This window comes from Dermacentor silvarum, chromosome 9 (assembly GCF_013339745.2).
Source record: "Dermacentor silvarum isolate Dsil-2018 chromosome 9, BIME_Dsil_1.4, whole genome shotgun sequence".
NCBI classification, from domain to species: domain Eukaryota; kingdom Metazoa; phylum Arthropoda; class Arachnida; order Ixodida; family Ixodidae; genus Dermacentor; species Dermacentor silvarum.
The window spans coordinates 11,667,090-11,688,994 of NC_051162.1; the positions used below are offsets into that span (position 1 = coordinate 11,667,090).

General features: G+C 46.9%; 1 protein-coding gene across 1 annotated transcript in view; it reads right to left on the reverse strand.

Annotated features, from left to right (window-relative positions):
- LOC119465002 (arylsulfatase B-like) overlaps nucleotides 1-21,541 on the reverse strand; it is a 76,737-nt gene extending 55,196 nt beyond the window's left edge. The window contains exons 1-5 of the mRNA XM_037725849.2: nucleotides 21,446-21,541; nucleotides 12,198-12,357; nucleotides 7,372-7,484; nucleotides 7,156-7,266; nucleotides 757-906 (exon numbers count right to left, since the gene is read on the reverse strand). Of these exons, the coding sequence (XP_037581777.2) occupies nucleotides 757-906; nucleotides 7,156-7,266; nucleotides 7,372-7,484; nucleotides 12,198-12,357; nucleotides 21,446-21,541 (630 nt within the window). The remainder of the gene's footprint in view (nucleotides 1-756; nucleotides 907-7,155; nucleotides 7,267-7,371; nucleotides 7,485-12,197; nucleotides 12,358-21,445) is intronic.
- Between the last annotated feature and the right edge of the window lie 364 nt (nucleotides 21,542-21,905).

Sequence of the window (21,905 nt, forward strand, 5' to 3'; positions counted from 1 at the left end):
AAATTTTATCTTTTGACGTCTTAGGATAACATAAAACTGATGTTCCCGTCCATGGCGTCACTGAGCACAACAACCCCTTTAATATATCAATATTTTCTTCTTAATCCCGCCTAACTAGACGCTTCACATTACTAAATGTTCAGTCTTAGCTGACTAACAATGTTTATGGAGAGCGACCGAACCCGCGAACAGCCGCATAACTCCCTGGCCACTGACTTACCACAGCGGGTTGTAAATGACCGAATATAATGCCAGACGGAAGGCCTTATGCCTAATTAAAGTTGAATGTTGTTTTAAGAAATTTTGAACTTGAAATTTCGGTTCGATATCTTATGACTTAGAATGCACGTAAACAAGTCGGTAGATGTCAAGAACGCAGAGAGGTCCCAAATGGAAACACTTTAGTGGGATAGTCAACATTATGAATGCTACCACAAAAGAATGTCGAGTATTTGCCAGACAGAATGCTTCAATATATCTCGCAAAGTTTAGTTGGAAAACATGCTACATATTAGGTGTGTAGAGACAAAGTTTGCGTTTAAATTGCGAGCAAGGAACGTTGGATTTCATAGTGTAAAGCAAAGGAACAGCCGTGCTCGCTGTATTGCTTTGTGCGTGTTCGAGTGGTGATAGCGAGTACTGACACTTCACGGTATCAGGCAGACATTCAGTACAACACCGAGTTTAGGCGCGTCAGCTCTGGCTGAGAGACAGATTAGTCTTCCCCTATTTCAGCTCCAATGTAGGGACGGCTACCTTTGAGTCGTTATGAGAACGAATCACATCAACCGCTTCATCGGTGAACAGAGTCGTCGAATAATGTCCGGCCCTGTCGCTAACGACGGAGAAATCTCGCCGGAGATCAAGGCCCCACGATGACAGCGTTTTCCCGTCAACGGCATATGTCTGCAAAAAAACATAAGAAAAATTAATAAAAGTCCCTCACACTGACAAGCACGCTAACTCATTTTGCGACAGAAAACGATGTTATAAAAAAGAAAAGAAATTCCGGGGCTAGCCGTAACCACCATCTGCTTATGAGGCACTCTTTAATGCGACACTCTAAGTTTATTTTGACCCCCTGGCGTTCTTTTACGTATACCTAAAAGAAATAATATTTTTTAAGTGTCGCAAAATATTTTGGTAGTCAAGATACATAGCACGACTGCCCATAGTAAAATATTGAAATGGGACCTGCTGGACCTAGTAAGCATACGAAATTACACAGACAGCACCAAAAACAAGCGAACGAACACAATTCCAAAATACATGATAACGACATGCTTTGAAAAGTTATTTAAAAGGCCAACAAATATGGATCTGCAAGTTTTCCATCATCAATACATATTTAACTGATCGGTAAGGGATGCGAGTGCTAGGTCAGATTAAAAAAACTTATGGATATCGAAATTAGTAAGATGAAGGAATAATCAATTTGTTCGGGTATTTTCTCAACTGTTTTTCCAATAATGTTTCGATATTCTTACTGAAGAATGGAGACACAGATTGGCCTATAGTTAGCTAGCAATGAAAGACCACCTTTCTTAAATACTGGAGTAATTCTACTGAGCTGGTGCCTGTTTTCAGCATTAGGCTGATAATTTTGGAAACAACGAATGATGGTAGTTTAAACACTCATTTCACACAAGCAGGGTTTGGGTACGGGCTAGTTAGTATTCCATTGCAAACTTGACTTACAGCGTATACATAGACAAGGTACAGCAAGAAAGACAAGTGCTTGCCTTTCATCATTCTTGCTGTCCGTAGCTTTGTCTGTGTATGTGCTGTAAGTCAAATTTTCATTTCACACAGCCAAGATGAATGATGTCTAACACTACGGTAGTGGCCTTTAAGTTGTCAATTGCTGACACAACCTCGTCCGGAGTGGTCGAGAATAAATAAAATGACTGGGAAAGGCACTACATCTACTGTGCTGCTTGCGCAGGGTGTTAGCAAGGAAAAAAAGTCGCAATTTTGCCCGAAAGGCAAAGCATCGATTGCGATAGCAAATTAGCGGACATCAATACAAAGTAAGGATAGTAGTTTTATCGGCCGTATAAACTTGTAAACATAGGGACACTAACTAAATTAACAAGCACGGTATCACGCGCGCACAAGCATTCATGAACGCATCTCAGTCGATGACCGCGGAAACTAGCGGTAAACGCTGCAGTGAGTCAGGAAGCCAGCAGCAGCTAGGAAATTGAGATGCGTGCCGGCACTCGCATCAACGAGATCTTAGTCGCGAAAACACATGGCGGGCGGAATCTGGCCCCGCCGCACGTAGCTTTCAAGATACATCCGCGCGGGCGGGCGGGTGCTCTCGGCGCAGAAGGCCCCCGGAACCTTCCGGCCAGGCGGGAGCGCGCGGCCGCAGTAAAGCGTGGGCCCTCCATTTCCCTACCCTCCCTCCGGAGCGTGGTGCGCGACTGGAAGACTGCGCGCTTCCTTCCCGCTTCCAGACCTTGCGTGTGCGAGCCGCGAATGACGGCTCACCGTCGCATGCTCTCACTCGCACATACAGCGCGGCGACGAATTTATCGCTCGTGGGTTTTAACGGAACCTCATGGCGACGGCGACGATAATGGCAGAACTGCGCCTGGAGTGTCCTGTAATTGCTATCGCAATAGAACACTAGAAGCTTCCGCAAGAATAAACGGGTTCAGGCAAGTTAGAGCATTGTGGGCAATTTTGGATATGTTAGCCCCATTTTTCCTATTGAGAAACGAGTTACCTATTTACGTTTTATTCTTTGCGTCAAAGCCGCATTGAAGTTTTTTTCCGTCCTTTTATTTCGTTCTAGGTTTATTAAGCTGACCAGTAATTGGAGTTGCAAAAGTTTTTTTATCGCGCACGAAGTTTGATATTGAAGTGTTGCCGTTTTTGTTGTTTATTGTGATAGCAATTTTATGGGCACTCCAGGCGGATTTCTGCCGTCGGCGTCGCCATCGCCGTGAGGTTCCGTAGAAAGTCAAAGGGCAATAAAATCGTCGCCGCGCGCCGTATGCTATATATATGTACTAGTCAAAGCGTGTGAGCGTGAGCCGGCGATCACGGCTCAATCTAGGCCGCGCAAGAGAGGGAAGCTGACAGGAAACGTGCCGTCTTCCGTCGTGCCAAAGGCCCTGGAGGGATGGGAGGGAGGGGGGGGGGGCGTTTTTTTCTGACAGCAACCCCGCATTTTGTGACCATGCGCATGGGGAACCACCGATCACGGCTCAAATTCACATGCGCAGGGAGGAAGGGAGCGCAGGAGGGAGGGAGGGGGGGGGGGGCGGTCGACTCCGGCCCCCACTGCGTACTTTGCACGGCCGCGCGCGGTCGCGCGCGCCTTATCTTGAAAGCAATCTGCAGGAGGCTTATTGACCCTTTTCGCGGATCAGTTTGTTTTAGAGAAACGAGATAGCGTTTACGGCAGCGCGCTATACGTCTCCTCAGTGACCGCGCATGAATACGAAACCATTACCGCTTTTACCTTGCTTCTGTGCAATCAACTGTCGGAAATGCAACTGAGTTTTCGCTAACGCACTGTGCTCTAATCATGCTAGATTGAATCATGTGGATTGAAGACGTGTGCAGTAGTTGGCTGCAAAAATAGTGACTGGTATTTAAGAAATGGAATGAATCTCTCTGGCCAAGTTCGCGGACCGCTGCTGCAACTGTCCGAACGTGTTACCGCCACTTCGAGATGTAAGGTTTTCCTCGAGGATACAGAAATTTGCTCATCCGCCAGCATTGTATCGCTAACCTTCAAGAAAGGGCTTCAGCAACAGAATGTCGGCAAGAGTGAGTGCCACTCGTTAAACAATTACAAAGGGAGTTGAAGCGATAGACCGCACGAACCTTCGCTCGCTGTGGCGGCCGCGCTTGTTCACGCCAGCGTTTTGACAATGGTTGTGCGCGGTCATCGAGTTTGATCTATGCATATTTGCTTGTGCGCGCTCACACCGCGCTTGCTAATTCAGTTAATAAGCGAATGTATTCAAGTTTATTACAGCCAATAAAACTAGTATCCCTAGTCCGTATGGCTCTCTACTAAGTTGCTATCGCAATTGATGCTTCGCTTTTCGGGCGGAACTGCGACATTTTTTTTCTCCTGGCTCAGCGCGCCGTGGAGAGAAGAGAGGCGGGGGTCGGGAAGACAGGGAGCTCGCGAGGAGGATACCGCGTGCGCACGCACGCGGTCTCCTCCTCCTCCTTCGGTGGCCATGGCTATGGCGTCGCAGTTTCTTGGCACGCACCACAAATTACGGCTGGCTTAAACAGCTTCGCTGTTAAAATACAAATGACTTCCCATATGCTTTCTCTGGCTTCATTATCTGTGGTCTTTATATGGTCGTGACAAACAAAAAAGCTGGCAGATCCCACGCCCTGTGGGAATCGATGTTATGCGAAGCAGTGTGCGGCCGGGGAGCCTACCAAATTGACAAAACGACCATTAGAGCACCAAGACGCAGGCGGCTGTTTGATGACCTACATGACACGCATGCCATGACATTGATGTCATGATCATCAGGTGTCCCTTTAGCTACACCTAAGAGACCTTAAGGCGCATGCCTTAGTCATGCTCATGACTATGACTTCGACCATCTCACTTTTAGCATTTCCTTTCACTTATTACCACATCCGAACCCATTCCATGGGTTCTGAGTGTTAATCTTTTTGCGGAGTCATTCTCATTTTTGCTGAGTCATGGTAATGACCACGACTTCTACCATCATCTTTGAGTGTTTCCTTCACTTAGTGCCCATGTCCGAACCCATTCGAGTGGCTTTTGAGTGTTAATCTTCTTTCGCTGAGTCATTTTCATTTTAACGCGATAGCGTTTAGAGCCCCGTGTCGCAGAAATTTCGGCGTCGGCATTGGCGCCCGCGGCCGAGAAAATCATCCCCAACCACATTTAGATATGCCACACCATTCTGTCATTAATGTTGCTCATACCTTGTCTTGCATTCTTGGCAAAGCTATGCCTCGGAATTTTGAGAATGACAATCCACAAAGAAGTGTTATGAAACAAAACACCCACAGCGCATGCCTTTTATGTTAAATCTTCTCAGACTGAAATATTAGAAGTGCGAAACAAATACGGAAACCTGAAAATGATGTAATGTTTTTTGGCGTGGTTGTGCACTATCTCCGGGATCGGCCCACGCAAGAGGCCGCGCTTCCACCAGAAAGCTCGCCTACGCGCATAGCGTTCACCGCCAGTGTTTGCCAGTAACCATTACGGCTGCATAAGCTGCAGTCGTCGGGAATCATGAGTAACAGTCAGAGATCTTTGAATGCTATCGTGTTCCACTCTTAAAATCGAAGCTTAAGCGTGCTCCTAATTTTTTGCTCAGTCATGCCCCTGACTATGACTTCTACCATCATCCTTTAGTGTTTGCTTCACTTAGTACCCGCGTCAGAACCCATTTCAGTGCTTTTGAGTGTTAATCTTTTTTCGCAGAGTCATTGACGTTTTTTCTGAGCCATGCTCATGACTATGACTTCTACCATCATCCTTTAGTGTTTGCTTCACTTAGTACCCGCGTCAGAACCCATTTCAGTGCTTTTGAGTGTTAATGTTTTTTCGCAGAGTCATTGACATTTTTTCTGAGCGAGGCTCAAGACTATGACTTCTACCAGCATCCTTTAGTGTTTCCTTCACTTAGTGCCCACGTCCAAACCCATTGAAGTGGTTTTTGAGTGTTAATCTTTTTCGCTGGTCATTGTCATGACCTACATGACACGCATATCATGACATTTATGTCATGACCTATTACTTATGTTCTTTTTACAGTCCTGTCATACTATGCCAATTTTGGTACCTATCAAGTTAACGAAACGACTATGAGAGCAGCAATACGAAGGTGGCTGTTTCATGACCTACATGACACGCATGTCATGACATTGATGTTATGACATATCACTTATGTTCGTCATATACGCTTGTCATTGTATGCCAATTTCGGTACATACCAAGTTGACGAAACGACCATGAGAGTGCGAAGACGTGGCTAGATAGATAGATACTGTCTAAGTAGCAAATGTTCGCCAAGAAATGCTTCGCATTTAAAATTGGACCCTTCGGTTCCCCTTAACATTTATTGCATAGCGAAGGTGTCGACTGCCCCATGTTTGATCCCTTCAGGTAGCATTCGCGGGTTTATTGGTCAGCTGCCTGATGCTAAAGTTCACGCTCTACATGATGCCATCCGTCAAGAGAATGTTCCACATCCGCCGCCATGACTTTGAGTGGTACTGGCTCCGCGGGTCAGATCTTGTACACATACATAAATATTCAAGAATGTGAACGCGTGAACAGCCGCCACCAAAGCACAATCGATAGTGCAACGCACGCGTAATGCGGAGGTTGTAGGTTTGGTCCTCACTGGCGGCAAGTTCTTATTTTACTTTCATTTCCGTTTCGGCTTATCGTTTCGACAAAGGAATAAAAAAAAAATCACCTCCCAAGCGCTCCGTAAAGATGTTTATCCAGCGAAGCTGAAACGTGGGGCCATGTTTGCCAGGTTGTTTGTCGAACCGCTCGAGAAACTCCCGGCCGAAAGCGGGCCTCGGCCCCGGCGAAGGCGTTCCCGCCATTGCCACGTTGACGTTGCCCTGCCCGCACCGCCGCTTTCTCGGCCCGCCCTTGCCGCTTGCTACCTCCGATGCGCAGTTCCCACTTAGACGTATCCGTCAATGCGAGAGTGTATCTACGTCATCTGTAAACTCAGTCATTCTCTCTCCCCTTGCCTATAACTCTTCTCGTACATGGTTTCTTCGCGCAAGCGCACGGGTTCCGGCGGAGGCGTTTCTGCGCACATCAGACGGACAGATTTTGGTTTGGCCTAGCCATATACAGATTCACTGCAATAATTAACTTCCCCAATACTATTCTAACCCTATTATTTGGTGGTTTTATATGGTTGTGACTGATTAACCAGTTGTAAATTTGAGTTACGTTCATCTGTTCATATTTTCCTGCCCTGTGTTTTCGTACATAACGCAAGAAGAAAGCATGAACAGCCACCAACTGTAGTCGCTTTTTTTGAACTGCACTGCACCTTACGATGATATTGAGGGAGCCCTGATGTCTCGAATTTGTTCACCCTACGCAATATCTATTACGCAATACCGCCTCTTCAGTTTAAATATACACGTTGCACATACCTCGTGCGAGCAATGGTCGTAGTAACCGTGGTGCGATGTCCAGAAGCCAAAGTGGTGGTCAAAGCCTCGCATAAGTGGGGTGTACTCCTTCCTGAAGAAGCCCAGGTGCCACTGCACCAGCGATTGCATCAAGGAAACAGTTGAGGCAGTGTTTTAGCAACGCCTAGGAAGCTTAACTTGATGCCAGACGATCATGCTTTGCAACATATGTTATACCTTGCCTATGGCGTGCGTCGTATAGCCCAGATCTTTGAAATGTTCTGGCAGGATTTTAAACTTTAGGGGCAGTCCCCATGGCTCCGAATTTTTTATTTCATCATTCTGCGTGCCTGAAAAAAAATCAAAAGATAAAATGAATGAGTCGCTTAAAGGATAAGACATTTAGGAGTCATACATACAGCTTTAGAAATGCGTTTCTGGTCTCAAAGATAATGCAGCGAAGATTCAAGTCCGTAAACAAGGTGTGGTGTAAGAGATGAAAGGTCGTAGAGGCAGCGCGTTATCTCTGCTACTCTGTATCAGTGGTTAGTGGGGACTGCCGAGGTCGATCCGGACTGTGAAAGATTGAATTGCGCGGTTTCTGGATCACGTCAAGGGAAAGGTTTTCTTTTAGGTGTGCATAAATGGATTTGTTACAGTGGTGGCACACAGATTTGTTACAGTGGTGGTGGGTGTCGGATGGAAAAATTCTAATGAGGAAATCCGAAAACTCACGTGTGGTCCATATTACAAGAACCGAAGATTTTGTATCAGATTGTATAGCAGTTGGAATTGGCACCCCTGGTAACAACGTTACTTTGTTTTAATGCCTTATGACCTTGATGAAATTGAAGATTTACATCGTAAACAAGACCATTTTCACTTTTGCACTGTAACTTACGCAGTATTGGAAAAAATTTAGAAGGCCTATCAGCATACTTATCGCAGCATACATTTACTTATGATATTATAGCCATAACAGAAACATGGCTAAAAACAAGTGAGACAGTCCAGCTACCGGGTTATGTTACAGTATCGCAACCAAGATTGGGGACAACCCGAGGTGGAGGAGTGGCACTATTTATTAAAAGTGACATTAAGTATGTTACGCTCCCACAAAGCTCAATTTGTCAATCACATGCTGAAACCATATTCGTTCAGTTGAAATGCGGTGCCACAGTAGGAGTCGTGTACCGGCCACCTTCATCAAACATGAAAGATTTTATTACAACCATGGAAAAAATAATCGTACCCCTTGTTTCCTCAGAGGACCCTATAATCGTTTGCGGAGATTTCAATATTGACCTTTTGAAACAGAATTGTTATGATTACATGTTCTTACTTGAATCACTAAATCTAAAAAATGTCATTTCTTCTCCCACACGTATTACAAACCACTCCGAATATCTTATTGATCACATCTTGTGTAATTCTGAATTTAATGTATCAGCAGGTGTCTACAATGTTACCATTGCAGATCACAACCCCACGTTTCTCTTTTATCTCGAAAATACATGTCCTCTTTGTGTAATACACGGGATTGAAGATCTACTTGTATAATTTATGCAGAAGTACGACGATTGCTTCAATGTGTAGATTTTCAGAAAGTATTTGATTTGTGCGATGGACATACTCAGTGTGAAACACTTATTCAATGTATCTGCAATGCCATTAAGCAATCTGCAAGAGTATATGCGCACCACAATTACAAGCGACCAGTGTGTCCTTGGATAACCAATACTATACTGGAAACATTAAAACAGAAAGACTCTTTTTACCGTAAATGAAAATGCAATAAATCAAATTCATATTATAGGGAGAGCTTTAAATACTTTAGAAACAGGTCAGTTAGTATGATTAGAAAATCGAAAAAGCAATACTATACTAACCTTATTAAGAACGAGAGCGGTAACACAAAAAGGATATGGGAAATCATTAAAGAAGTTAAAGGCAAAGGCAAAATACAGCATTCAACCTGAGAAACCATCGACGCAAGTAGGTAATGATTTTAATTATTATTTTGCTAACATAGGAATGAATCTAGCTAATCAGTTTTTATCCAGTAAGCCCGCACTTGTCCTACCTAGGATAGTTGAAAATGACTTTCACCTAGAAGAAATAACTCATAACGAACTTATATCAACGATAAACAAAATGCCACTAAAGAAAGCGGCTGGTCATGATGGTATACCCACTAGGGTTTTAAAAGACAATATTGCATTCTCTGCACTCCCATATGCCATGTATTTAATCTAGCGTTTGTTTCTAGCTCGTATCCAGATATATTAAAAAGAGCCAAAGTCGTTCCCCTATACAAGTCCGGAGATTCGAACCGACCAGAGAATTATAGGACAATTTCAGTTCTGAGTGTGATAAACACAGTTTTTGAAAAACTAATTTCCAACCGATTGAAGCGATTTCTAAACGATAACAATGTAATTTGTCCGCAGCAGCAGGGCTTTGTTCCCTCCAGATCGACATCAACTGCAGTCTTGACACTTACGCAATAATAAATTCTGCACTTCATCAAAATAAACTAAAAGGAATATTTTTGGATATAAAAAAGGCATTTGATATGGTTTCCCACTCAATACTATTGCAAAAACTAGAAACTTATGGAGCTACAAATAACTCCCTCGAATTTTTTCCAGCTGTTTATCCTCACGGAAACAAATGGTAGTAGTGGGTGATTAGTATTCTACATACAGCCACAGTCACCAGTGGAGTCCCACAAGGTTGTGTGCTCGGTCCCATATTATTCTCGTTGTACATTAATGACCTCCCTAATTCTCTACAGAACTCAAACGTCCTAATGTATGCAGATGACACAGCTTTATTATTTACAGGAGACACACTCCCTGCACTGCAAACACATGTGATGGCCGAGTTACCAAGAATTTCCTCGTGGTTTTTAGAAAACAAATTAACTTTAAATAGCAATAAGACAAAATATGTTGTTTTTCGATCGAGGAGAAACAATGTTGACACCAGACAAATAAATATTAGGTTAAATAATAGCCGCATTCAAGAAGTTGATTCGATTAAATATCTGGGCGTAATATTTGACCAACATGTACATTGGGAAGCCCATATTCATAGTGCATGCAAGAAGGTCGCATACGGTTGTTACTCCTTAATAAATGCAAAACAATATTTCCCTCGAGAAGTACTCAAATCCCTTTACTATGCGTTTTGCCATAGCCATATTAGTTATTGTTTGGAATCATGGGGCGTGACTTACATGACGTAGTTACAACCTTTACATAAACTACAGAAAAGGGCTCTGAAAATAATTAGCACTTCAACCTACAACAGTGATACATTTAATGATATTTTCCAAACACAACATGTGTTATCGGTTAAGGCACTATGTAATCATAAGATCGCAATTTCAGTTAACAATATTTTGTGCACTAAGTTTCCTATTCCTCGACACGTCTTTTCTTTTCCACCTCGCAGTGCTAGACATGCTTTGAAAGGTAACCTCAATTTACCAAAGTGTTATAATGTATATGGCGAAAGGGTAATTGAATTCAATGGCACAAAAATCTGGAATATTTTACCCCTAGAGGTTAAAACCGCACGCAACTTCAAGCAGTGTAGCAAATTCTTTTTTCTTGACAACCAGAATCTCTAACTTACTTGCATAAACTAATTAGGAATATTTTTTAATGTTTCTTGTGTGTTATAAATCAAGACATGTTCCAGAATTCTGCACCTGACCTGTCTGTTATATTTTGACACTGGACCGGAAACTAGCCTTTGCTGGCTATCGGTCCAGATATCTGTGTAATCATGTTCATGTGAAGAAAAAATAAAGCACCTGCACACACAAAAAAAGTACTGAGCTCGCGCTCTAATCCCGTGACAGTCGCTATTGCGTTGCGCTAGCTAGAGGGCGCGGGGTAGGTCCAGACCGCGGCCACATTTCAACGGGGGCGAAATGCAAGAAGGCTCGTGTACTTAGGGTTAAGTGCACGTTAAGGAGCCCTAGATGGTCAAACTAATGGGGAGTCCTCCGTTCTAATGCGAAAATTGTGTTTATTTAGATTGGCGCGGGTTTGTTTCTGTTGAACCACGTTCAGACTACCGAGGAGCACTGAGAAAACATCCCTTTATATGAATGCAAGAATAAATATATCATGTCACAAAAAGAAAAAAAAACGTAGGAAAACGTCCTTAAATAATTGCGACAAAAATTTATTGCACCGATGCCTATTTGTGTGGTCCTTAAAGCCAGCCCACTAAGTTCATCACATTGATAATGTACTCGCATCGTACATCACTTTTTTCTATATTTTTTTTCTTTTTGGCGAGAAGCATAGAAACTTTCTGCTGAAAGTGAAAGGTTCACGAAATTTCTGGCAAATCTGTGATCTAATACTAAGCCACAAGATTTAGATTTTCACAATTTCTTCATGCTTTCTGATCAGGTTCGGCTTGCATCGTACAGAACCATTTAAAGCTGCTGATCGATCACTTACCTAATGCTATTTGGAACTCATGCCACATTGTAGTAAAATACCGCATTTTGATGCGCTATGCGACAAACACAATGATACAGCGCAAACATGATAGCCGAAAGCCAGATGCTGCAATTCATCTTCGAGAAATAAAAAAAAAATGTCTGTTTGAAAATTCTATCTAAAAGATATCTGAAATTATGTTCCGTGACAATGGAACAGAATTGTAAACCAATGCCGTACACAACTACCCGTTAGCAGACGATACCAGGACCAATCCACACTAAGCGTGGGGACGACGGTGACTTCGCTCGATTTCGCAGGAAATAATGTTCTTGGAACATTTCTTGCATATTGTTATACAAACCTGAAACTCGCATTTCAAAACCTGGAGTAGCGCAGGTCGGCTGTAAGCATCAAGTTGCCTTCACGTAGCGAGCGCGCGCGCGGCGTCGGCAGCGGTGTCTCCCAGCTGACGTCAGACCCGAAGGGGGGCTACTCAAACATCTCGGGGCCTTATAGGAAGCAGTCATGCCTGTACAACGAACAATGAAAAGCCCGCACATAGGCTCCGCGATGGCAAGCGGCCATATGACCTACCCGTGTGTATAGCGTAAAGTCCGGTGAGGAGGGCGCTTCTGGTGGCCGTGCTCGAGGACTGTGTGTAGTGTTGGGCCAGCGCCAGTCCATCGGCGGCCAGCGAATCGAGGTTGGGCGTCAGCAGCTGCCGTGAACCGTGGTGGCCCACGTCCGCCCAGCCCTGCGAGGCCGACGGCATCGCTCAAGTGGAACTACAAAAACGGTGGTGTACTGCCAGCCTGCTCTTAAGAGTGTAGAGCTGCTAAGAACGTAGAAAAAGAAAGCTTACGGCACCGATGTCCTAGCTGCAGCTCGGTAGCCAGGGGCCACATCCACAATGTTATCTCTTTTGAACGCGATTATTAGCAATAAGTTTCCGGTACCAAGAAGATTGTCATATAATTTGTGCGCCTTAACTGAGAGCAAGAAGCAATCGTCAGTTAGGATATAATGTCAAGGAAATACAGAAGTGTTGTCGCATACTAAATTGGCATTTCGCTCGCCTCCTGTCTGGGCTATGTGCCAGATGCACGCTGGACGGAAGAGCTGGGTCATGCCGCGGCCGAGCATAACGTGGCTGAGCAAGTTGCGGTGCGAGCCACAATCCTCCGGCGCGCTTCGGGTGGTACTTCGTGATTTAGTTGCATTGAGCTACGTCAGTGTCGTCAGCGGAGTGGACCAACAATTCAGCAAAAAGTGCGGGAAGTTAGGCCGGTTAGGCTAGACGGTTGAACGCTATTGCTACAGGAGTGCAGAAAGGAGAGCGACACAGACGCTGGCTATCAAGTGGTGGTTTATTCGTAGTGAAATATGTATGTGCAGTCTGTTTCACACTTCAGGGAAATCTCGGAGCGCATTGCATCGCGATGCCGCGCGCGCTGGTGTCGGTTGCCGGAAGTAGCTCGCGCAGGCGCAGATGATAGAGGCCCGTTATCTTGCACCGCGTCGACTGCTACGCTGGGCGCGCTGGCCGCATCGTCGGGAAGTGTGCTACTGTCAAGGGAAGTTCATCGTTACGGCGGGCACTGAGCCGATAATGTTAACTAAACGTTGTGCGACGCCAACCTCTGAGCCTTCATTGGCAAAAATGGGGTTCTACACACTTCTTTTGACAGCCCGCTTCGTTTGTTCTTTCGAAAGGCCGAGGTACTGAGTGCGTGCACGCATATTTCTTCACTGCGTGTGCTACCGTAATACGCAGCGACAAGAAGGAGACACAAAAATGTGCGCACAACGTTTAATTAACATTAGAGGCTCAGTGCCCGCAGTAACGATGAACTGCCCTTCACACTTCCCGACGATGCGGCCAGCGCCCGCCGCCGTAGCAGTCGACGATGGTTCAAGATAACGTGCCTCGACCGTCTGCGCCTGCGCGAGCTACTTCCGGCACCCGACTCCAGCGCTCGCCGCATCGCGATGCAATGCGCTCCGAGATTTGCCCTAAGTGTGAAACAGACTGTATGTACATACATGAAAATAGGCGGGAAGGTGTTTAATCCACACATTTCTTCTCTATAAATAAAGCACCAATTGATAGCTTCAACGTTCTCCATCTTCCTGTGGTGCTGTAGCTATAGCGCTATTTTTATTGCGATAGCAATTATATGAACACTTCAACCGGATTTCTGCCGTCGGCGTCGCCGTCGCCGTGAGGTTCCCTATAGATAAAATCTTCGCCGCGCGTCGTATGCCCGAGCGGAAGCGTGCGGGGACGCGCGCTATCACTGAGAGCGAACGCACTCATCTCCCACGCGCAAGCAAGGAAGCAGAAAGCCAGCGCCGGAGGGAGCGGGGGGGGGGGGGGGGCACTTCTACTCTGCCAACAACCGCGCTCGTCGCTCGTCCGCATCGTCTCTTATCTCCACACGGCTCTGACCTTTATGCGCCGTGCATTCGCCGCTCAGTTTCCGTTGAAGCGATAGACCGCACGTATACTTCGCCCGCTGCGGCGTATGCTTGCTGCCAGCGTTTTGACAGTCGTTGTCTGCAGTCATTCAGTGTGATCTATTCGTGTTTGTTTGTGCGCGCTCACACCACGCTTGTTCATTCAGTTAGTAATAGTCGGGCGACATTTTCCAACGCACGCTACACATGCAATGCTGCCCGGATCGGCAGTGCAGCGCTACAGGTGTGTCCCTTCGCACGCGCTGCCCACGGGAAGCGCTTCTCATCAACACCACCGTTTCACACGCGCCTTCTCGTGCTCATCGAGTCTCTCTTCATGTCGGTCTACTTACGCCGCAGCACACCTGCTTACTTAATCAGCTCATGTTTACTACAATTAAAAAAAAATTAAATTATGGGGTTTTACGTGCCAAAACCAGTTCTGATTATGAGGCACGCCGTAGTGGGGGACTCCGGAAATTTGGACCACCTGGGGTTCTTTAACGTGCACCTAAATCTAAGTACACGGGTGTTTTCGCATTTCGCCCCCATCGAAATGCGGCCGCCGTGACCGGGATTCGATCCCGCGACCTCGGGCTCAGCAGCCCAACACCATAGCCACTGAGCAACCACGGCGGGTACTACAATTCATATTGCTACCAAAGCCGCTCACCTTACTTCGTATGACATTGCTGTGTTGCTACGCATTCATTGCGTCGCCCTTAGGGCGAAACTGTGACATTTTTTTTTAGTATGTTGATGCATGCATCAATCCAGTTTGTCACGTGAATTCGTTTTTGGAAAACTGCCTTTGCCAACAGTTTGGCGCTTTCCCCTTGCTGGCGCATGTTGCCGCGTGAACGGTCTCTGTGAGGAGTCCGACAGTGCGCAAAGCAAGGAACAGTGAACATGAACGCAACACTTTTTTCCGGATCACAACAGTAGGCGCGCTTGCTCTCTTTGTTGCTGCATACTGCACTTGCCGCGCCTGCACTGCTACACCTGCGCGTTTGACTACCTACTGATTTTATTGCCATTTGATCAACAGCAATGTTATAAACGAATCAGCACAGGAGGGCAACCAAAACAACAAAGCACAAAAGGTAAGACATTCCTTTATGTTACAGCGCGCATGTACAGCTGCAACGGAAAAAGATTGGCACAAGTACGCAACGCTCTTCTTCCCGTGCACACTGGTATCTAAAGTACCACATGATTCATGTTTCAAAGAGCTCGTTTTCGGCATGCTAGGGAACAACAGCGTCACGTATCACAATTTATCTTATCGGGTGATCGGTCACTTGCGCTAATCTTTTTCCGCTGCAGCTTCTTCTTCTTTCTGGGGTTTTACGTGCCAAAACCAGTTCTGATTATGAGGCACGCCGTAGTGGAGGTCTCCGGATTAATTTTGACCACCTGGGAATCTCTAACGTGCACTACAATGTAAGCACACGGGCGTTTTTGCATTTCGCCTCCATCGAAATGCGGCCGCTGCGGCCGGGATTCGATCCCGCGATCTCGTGCTCAGCAGCGCAACGCTTTAGCTGGCTGAGCCACCGCGGCGGGTCCGCGGCAGCTGTACATCATTTCCTTGTCTTGTCGAACTATAGGCATATCACTAATGAACCTATTTGCCATTTCCTTGATGAAGTATGCTTCCTACAATTCCTCATGTCATAAAAGCAACAAAAACAGGCCGCTACGTAACAGAGAGCCACCGAACATGAAAGGTCGACAGAGACCCAGTTAGGATAGCATGTGGTAGCACATTGCCAATCTTGCAAATGTGAACCCCCCAAGGCTATAAAAGAAATCATAATACGAAGCAAAAGCAGGACTTCCGTGGCCAGAGCATTGTTCGAGGCTTACGTTATCAAGGAAATGAGAAACCGGAGCATTACTGCTAGTTCTGCAGTTTTATTTACAAAGAAGATGCGGTTGATGTGCTCTGCAATTTAAAGAATGGCTTCCTATCGTGCTTGTTTTGCTTCCCCTTCAGTGTGAATTCTTGTATACCAGTTGTTCCTACGAAGACTGCCGAAATTCCTAATCGATCACTCAAGATAAAAATGCGGTTTTCACAAGCCTGATTACCGGCAAAGGCGGACATCTGGAACAAATGAAGTGTTCTAATTTTCTCAATAATTAGTTAACCATTTCACCGACGATTACGATACTCCCTAATACAAAATTTTAGCGCAGTTCTATACACGTTTTCATTTCGCGGTACATTGGCTGGCGCGGACAATGTCTCGTGCGACACGTTGCAAACTGAACAAAGTATGGAGCGACTGCCTCACTGATCAGGGGCGCGATCGGAGATCTTGTTCGAAACGCATTCTGTTCAGTTGCTGAACGTCACAACGTAGCAGTATGCAAAATTTGTGCTAAAGGGAGGGAGAGAGCAGCCCATCGGCAAGCGGTGAACCATTCGGTAGCTGCAGCCACCGTTTGGATCTAATCTAATCCACCAGACGTGTCATGCGAAGCCGGTCTTGTAGCGAGCGGATGACCGCTTGAAGGGTTCGAACTTCACATCTCTCGTCGCGTTCTGCTCCTAGCAGACGACGTGCTCGTAATCAAAATGATTGACAGGAGCGTGTCGTCATTTTTACGTCACCAAAAACAACGAGCTCCACAGACGTTTGTCGTCCGGGGAGTTCACCGCTTGCCGATTGGCTGCTCTCTCCCTCCTGTTGTCACAAATTTTGCATACTGCCACAATTGTGACGTTGCAGCAACTGAACAGAACGCCAAACGAACAAAGATTTTAGAGCACTTTTTTTTAGAGCACTCCTATCTCCTAGGGTATCTCCTATCTCCACGCTATCTCCTGGGGCAGATCATGCCCCAGGAGATAGCGAGAAGCAGCGCGTGGGTAACGCGTGGGCGCGATTCACAGCAGCCGCCGCAGACAGACCTCCAAGAAGACGCGCGCTACTCTGGTGCCATCAGTAGCCATCGTGGCCGCAGTGAGCGTCTTGCGCGGCACTACGCTTCTCATGCTTTCGCCATACCCTCCTCTTTCACTCATGCTTCTGCTGCACCCTCCTCCTCCGCTTTCCTGCTCGCGCTCTTCGCTCTCGCCGTTTTTACAGCGAAGCTGTATATGGTTAGGGCATGTCCGTTGTCCGCGAACAAAAACTATCATCAGCAATGGCTCGAGCGTCGTCGTGTTCCACAATTCGTTGGCGCCCCTCGTGCCACTGCTCACGCGTTCGTCGTCTCCTTCTTCCACAGCTGGCTCCGTTGTGCAAAAAACTGTCATCATCGCATCTGTTTCCATCGCATCAAAGCTAATCGAAACACGCTTTAGCTACCACCTGTGTCCTTGAAACGACATCTGCTCGAACGTATTTCCCCGTATAGCACACACGCGCATGCACGTGTGTGCTATAGAAGGTAGATACGCTGCACAGCACGTCGCCCCCCCTGGTCGATCGACAGTACTACGCATCAGGAACGACCTTTTTAGAGCACTTGAAAACATCCGGTCCACAATGCAGTGAAGAGGGGTGGCACATAGAAACTGGAGTTAGCAGACGACGCTGGATGGGTTGCAAACATGTCGAACGTGGCGGAGGTTATAGAAGTCGGTCTTATTGCAAAGAGACGATAACACATTTGCAGGAAACGATGGTTGCTGGCGGGGGTTGTGACGCTTCGAGTTGGCAGAGGCACAGTAGTGCGCGCAATGAGATACAACGACCTTCACAGATGTGGGCGTAGGGTTGAAGCATGGTAAGCGAACAACGGGCTGAATTCAGGGGCTTGGTAGGACTTCGGTACAACGGGAGTATGGTCCAAAGTTATTTGTTAAAAGGCCGGCTCTTGAAGGAAGGCGAGCTTAACGATGAAAGGAGAGGTAGGTTTACCAGGGCCAAGGTAGCAACGTGGTTTTCGATTAAGGGCTTGAAGCTTCGAAAGGGAAGGCTGTGGACCCGCCACTACCTGCCAGTAGTTACAGTAGGCCCCGGAGGCTGGAGCATGACATTGCGGTCGTCCAAATTGCCGAAGCCATTCTTTTCTTGGGACGCAGGCTGTCGATGGGAAAGCGAACGCTGCTTCCGGCCGGCGCACCGCCTTTGTCAGTCTTCTTGACGCGAGCCTTGAGGTTGCCTCACTTGCGGTCCAGCTTGTAGCCGAAGACGGTCGGGAAGCGCTTGAACGAGTTGGTCATATCGGCCAGGGTAGCGGCGGATGGACCTCGCGCGGCGAGGACTACGACGAGGGCTGCTGCAGTCTTGACGGAGAAAAGCCGGTAGGGCGCGCTTTCGTCGCACTCATGGCATGTTTTCCTCGGCGCAACAAGTATACTCTATAATCGTCGTTTTATGAGTCTGCAGCAACCTGACGAGCTTGCTGCGGCGCCGGCGGTTGCGGTTGCTGCTGGCGTCCCACCAGGCTGGAACAGAAGGCCAGACTTCACGTGACGGCGCGCAGATGACCAGAGGAGCGGTCAGAGGAGTTTCTTTCATTGTGTCCTTGGGCCTGCACATGAACAGCAGGTTCTGCATGTCCGTCTTACTCTTGGTCTAGGTGCCACGATGGCTTCCGCTGGTAAATTGGCGCGGCGGTACACGGTAGGTCATGTCAGTACCGGTGGAGTTGGACACTTTTTGTGGTTTTGTAGTTGTCAAGCTTGTAGTCTGTAGGCACATCTGGCGGTGGCGGACTCTGCGGTGTCGTTGGCGGGAAATAGTGCGGTCGGTCGATGAACTGCGAGCCCTCTGGTGGGAGACGTCAGCGCTTTCATGTAGCGGCAGTCCCCATGGCTGCGAATTTTTATTTCATCATTCTGCGTGCCTGAAAAAAGAAATGGGTCGCTGGAAGCTGTGCATATGCTGGTCTTGGGGGCTACGGTTTCGAGACCTGATTTGGCGGTCATGGTCGGTCTCCACGTTGTGGTGGCGGTCGAGCGATGAGCAAGAGTGGTGTCGATTCGGTTCGCTGTTTTGTATTTGACCACCTTGCTCAAGGCTGAACAGCTTGGTTAGTAGGTCCTGAATAACAGCGGTTTATGAGGAACGACGCCGAGAGCAGCGGTGGGAATCTGACCCTCGGCGCCGCGCCGCCGGCTCGAGAAAAAGAACGTGCTCGCCACGTGAAGAGTAAGCGTCTACGTCGCGCCGGCCGACCCATCGGTGCGGGAAGAGCGCACCCGCGCCACGGAATATCGTCATCGCAGCGACTCGGGGACCCGAGAAGAGGAACGTGCCCGAGATGCGTGCGGCGCGCTAGAGACGGCGCAGAGCCGACGACGCTGGCCGCAACGAATGCACACAAGGATTTTACGGCGCCTACGCGAGGTTGAGGCGAGACTTTCTCGACTGTAACTTCGGATCGAGTTGTACAGTTTGCGATCGGCTATGGTTCGACAACGACCTCTCGGAACTCAGCGGGATACGGTCTGTGGACGTGTTGACTCGGTGCTTTCTCGGCGAGGAGGATGTTGCGAGGGTTTAAGTGTGCAGTACGTGCAAGGACGCTCTCGTAAAGGGTAACGTGTCTCGTTTGAGCCCTACGAACGGGTACCTGTATTCTGCCTGGCCTCCGCACTTAACTAGAAAGAGTGGCGTGTTGTGCCGACGTGTGTGGCGTAAAGACCACCGGCGGGACGGTCCTTTCCAATCTGTACGTTCGACCTGCCTCATCCAAGCGCAACGTAGAGGACTTTATGAACGACCACTTTGTATGGCTGCTCTATCCGGCCGACGACGATCAAACTCCAGTCCTTGTCATTGGCGACTTGTCGTTGGCGTGGACGTGTCGCGGCCTGGTGGCAATTGGCTGCCCTCGTTTATGCTCGAACGGTTAGGGATATTGTGCTACACCTATCTCAAGGTGCCAGTGACCATCAGGCCCTCGTGTTCGGACTTAATCTTCGCCGAGAACCAGTCCATCGTCGTCACCGAACCCTTGGCCGTCTACCACCGGGACCACAAAGCAATAGCTTGCGTGAAAAAATAAAGAACACCGAAACATTTATGTATATCTGTATATTTAGATAAACCTTCTATACAGACCTTGACAGAGTGCCCATGAATTCTCTTAATCCCCCGCTTCGTGTTCGCTCTTTCCTCCTTTGCTGCACTCGGTTCTGCCGACGCTCGCGGGAGGAACGGGCGCCCTAACATGCTTAACATTCGAATTAGTTACGTGCCTGCTGAAAATGTAAAGCTTTCAGCTACTGACGATACCATCTTGTACGTTTTGAAATCGCGCCAAAGGTTCTTCCCCTGCACTACGAGAATTTTATCACTTTTTCGCAGGGAAACTGAAGCCGCTTGAGGAGCGCAGGCAAACACGTCTACGAGAAACTTCAGCTGGCTGTTGACATCTTCTGGCGTGTCCCGGTCTGCGCCATTTGAGACGAACCGTTTTTCTTATTTCGACATGCTGATTAAAGCACGTGGCGTGCTTTTCGTTTATGTCGGCAGCACAGAACACTGGCTATCAGATATCATTCGCAAGCTAGGCGTTAAATTAAGCGGCCACAAAGGGCACGATTATCAATTTAGCAGAAGCGGCAGGCACGAGCGCTAGAAAAGAAGAAAAAACAAGAAAAAGTACAACATACGACTTTATACGTTATCTACCAGAAAAAAAGAAAACGCCCAGATACCACGGGCGCTACCAGGCAAATGTATTATCGGTAGCCGCGCAACTGCGTAAATAATTAGATTTAGTATATTTAACTAATTAGCGAGAAATTTGGAACGCTTAACCTGCTTTGAGATGTCCGCCATTCCCGCTAAGTGAGTGTGCAAAAATCGCATTTTTATTTTGAGCGCTCTCCTTTAGCATGTTAGGCAGTCTTTGCAGACACATGGAGTATATTGGCAATGTTGAAGTGGCAATAAAATCAGACGGTAGCTGCGATGTGTTGTTGTCTGTCTTCTTAGTGGCGTCCCTTCCGCGACCAACATGTTCGATTATGAACTTCACCCACTACCCGAACGCCATATCGAATTGGAAGCCATTTTTAGAAGAAAGCCTGTGGCGGCCATCTTTTTTTCTAAATTATTGATGTTTCTTGTTTTGGCCTGACTCCTGATGATGCTTCAGGAGGTGTATTGTAGATGGACGGCTTTACGAGAAGCATTCGACCATAGTAGGCCCGAGAAAAAAAAGTGGGATGATTCTGGCCCTGAGGGTGCATTTAAGCGAGATGGCAAATCATATACATACACTTGCAACAAATGTGAGCCTGCTATTGCAAGCTTAAGCTAGGTTGCTGGTGATCTTTCGCCGCACGTTTTCTGAGTGTTCGCATTTGTCCATAGCCATCAGCTTCTTGGTCGTGTGATTTTTCTTGTATTATCTTGATTTAGTCGTGAAGTATTCACACGATATGGATGCAATATTCGAGACGCACTACCCACCAAGTCATCGGCGACAATAATGACGATGTGAGGTCTCTGCGAAGCACGGGCTGTCGCTCCGATTGCCACAAACGCGAGCAGGCCTGGAAGATGCATTTCACTGAACCGAAGACAGGAGAGAGGAAAAACGTCAATGTTAGCGATGCATTCAATAAGCAGTGGGAATGAAATATAGACACAACAGTGAGGTTCAGTGTATAAGGCTTGATATTCTGAGAAAAAAAAAAGAAAAAAAGAATAGATCTCCGCCTTTAGAACAAGTGTATTTACGGATGTTGTATAAAATGCAATATTATAAGTAACATTGCAAGTTTATTGTCTCATGACCCATCAGTAGAAATTTCAAATTTCTTAAGGTACTTTCTAAGATATTCCAATGATAAAGCTTCTTTAGTAAATTAACTGGTACCATCAAGCAATAAAGAATAACCAATGGGCCGACAACAGTTGTTACAATGGT